Below are 2,657 nucleotides of genomic sequence, written 5' to 3' on the forward strand. Positions count from 1 at the left end.
GCCCGGCCTTGTTTTTAAATTTTTCTATAGTTTCATAATTTTGGCTCTTACAGTTAGGTCTGTGATCCATTTTGTGTTAATTTCAGGCATGGTGGAAGCAAGGGGTCTGAAAGCTTTCACATGTTTATATGCAGTTGTTTTAGTGTTACTTGTTGAAAGGACTATTCCTCCACTAAGTTTTCTTCATGCCTTTGTCAAATGTGAATTGATCACAAATGTGGACATTTATTTCTGGACTCTCAATTCAGTTCCATTAATCATATATCCTTATTCCAGTGCCATACTGTCTTTATTACTGTAGCTTTATAGTAAGCTTTAAAATAGCAGAGTTGGAGTTCTCCAATTTTGCTCTTCAAAACTGTTTTGGCTAGATTCTGGATTCCTAGCATTTCCATATGGATTTTAAGATCAGCATGTCAGTTTTGGAAAAAAATGCCAGCTAGGATTTTGAAGGGTTATATTGAATCTGTAGATCAGTTTGGAATGTATTGTCATCTTTACAATTACAAATCTTCTCATTCATGAACATATCTTTCAATTTATGTAGGTCTTGTTAAACTTCTTTTAATAGTGTTCAGAGTGTATGTATGTTTAAAAGCTATGCAAGTGATTTCAAATGTGCAGGTTGGGGTTGAGAAACCTACCTTAGTAACCATGAGTCATCCTGATTATATTAACATCTGAAACATTTCTGAGTTGCTACTCCTTTTTCCCTTGTTTTTCCTTTTTTCTTCTTACACTGATTCAGGAATTCCCATTCCTGAATGAGTCACTCCTTTGGAGTTAGACCTCTAGTATCTGTCTACCATTATTCTGAAGACTGAAGGCTTTACCTGCAGATGTAGTTTTCACAATGCTTGTTATTGCCATTTAGACATGTCCATGGTAGATGGGGACTGAGGGTTGGTACTCGTGTAGTACGACACCCTCATCCCTCTTAGTTCTCTTACTACTTGAAATCTGTAGTCTTTGAAAAATGATGTCACTGTCAGACAGCTGGAAGGAGAGCCTCTTGTTCCCATTAGCAGACATCCAGGACAGAGGCCTGGTACTTGCCTCAACTTCATGTGCCTCCCAGGCCAGTATATCATTTAATATTCTGTCACCGCTGGGAGAACTGTCAAGAGTAAGAAGTTTGTCACAGGGCCCTTTCTAGTAAGTATGCAAGACTCCTAAAACAGAGAAACCTGCCAGACCAAATGATTCTGTCAATTTGCTATTTATAGATGGATTAGATCCATAGCTTCATTTTTGGTAAGAAAGGTATCTGTGGACTGAAATTTACATTCAGTGTAAAAAGGCTTACAAAACATGTGTTTTGAACAAGATTACAAGCATGATTGGCTCTTTGAAAGATGTTGATACTTTTGAGAATAGCATTTTTCAGGCCCTTTAGAAATATACCAATGATTGAGTTACTTTACTGGCTGTTCTCATCTGTTTATAAAACTGTGGCCCGTAGGTACACAAGCTTTGGAACCAGTTTTCTACAGCTCTAAAGTGGGGGTGATGAATGATAGTTTCTAACATTAGACATTTTCTGAAGATTGAATCAAGGTGTGTGTGTGTGTGTGTGTGTGTGTGTGTGTGTGTTTGTGTGTGTGTGTATGTGTGTGTGTACATATTTGCTGGCCTTAGCCCAGTTACTGTGGTTTAGGTTTTATGGTATGTCTAAAATGTAATTATTTCCTTCAGTTTTTTATCAGTTAAACCACATGGATTTAGTGGGGCCTTAGGTAGTTTTAATAATATGTAGAGGGTGGATTGTGATGAAGCAATTAAAATCTGATTATGCCAATATTTTTCACCTCTTTTTAGGCCATTGCCATTGTACTGGGATTCATGATTATTGTGGCTTTTGCTTTAATAATTTTCTTTGCTGTGAAAACTCGAAGAAAGATGAACAGGTATGACAAGTCCAATATTTTGTGGGACAAGGAACCCGTTTATGATGAGCAGCCCCCCAATGTCGAGGAGTGGGTAAGTGTTAAAATGGAACTTTACATCTTTTATTAAAGCCCCAAATTTGTGTCTGAATTTTTAGTGCTTTGTTAAACTTTATTCTTAGAATTATTGTTTGTATGTGTTGCAAAAGTTGTTGCTTTGGTTTTTACTCAGAATTTTAAGAGGTAGGATAAATGGAAATTGCTTTATTAAAAGGTGAAAATCAGATTTCCATTTTCAAGGAGTGGATCTAGGTTTTGAAAAGAAATGGCTTCAAAAAACATCATGCAGAAAGAACTTGACCTTTGCAAAACAAAAACTGCTCCTTCCCTCTACTGCCTTTTACTTTTCTCTTTATCATTTTGGAGATAAACAGAAACCATTGCCCAGGGTGTTCTCTTGGGTCAAATTAGTAAGGGTGTTTTTGGAATAGCGGGTGGCAGGCCCTTTAAATTTTTGACATAGATAACAGCATGAGAAACCACAGTGACTAATTCTGAGTTAACATTATGAAGTACTTCAGTGAGGCAAAGACATATTAGAAAAATTTCCTTTTAAAAATATATACTATTTATCTTACCAGGCTTCCTATATGATGTGATTTGCTGAAAGCCCAGAAAGTTGCTCTCTCTCTTTTTTTTTTTTGAGACGGAGTTTCACTCACGTTACCCAGGCTGGAGTGCAATGGTGCGATCTCGGCTCACCGCAACCTC

At 37.0% G+C, this 2,657-nt stretch overlaps 1 protein-coding gene across 1 annotated transcript in view; it reads left to right on the plus strand.

Annotated features, from left to right (window-relative positions):
- Nucleotides 1–2,657, plus strand: part of OCLN (occludin) — a 61,299-nt gene that overhangs the window by 16,980 nt on the left and 41,662 nt on the right. The window contains exon 4 of the mRNA XM_037738199.1: nt 1,819–1,980. Coding sequence (XP_037594127.1) covers nt 1,819–1,980 — 162 coding nt within the window. The remainder of the gene's footprint in view (nt 1–1,818; nt 1,981–2,657) is intronic.

The sequence above is a fragment of the Cebus imitator genome, unplaced genomic scaffold, assembly GCF_001604975.1.
Source record: "Cebus imitator isolate Cc_AM_T3 unplaced genomic scaffold, Cebus_imitator-1.0 Scaffold50, whole genome shotgun sequence".
NCBI classification, from domain to species: Eukaryota; Metazoa; Chordata; class Mammalia; order Primates; family Cebidae; genus Cebus; species Cebus imitator.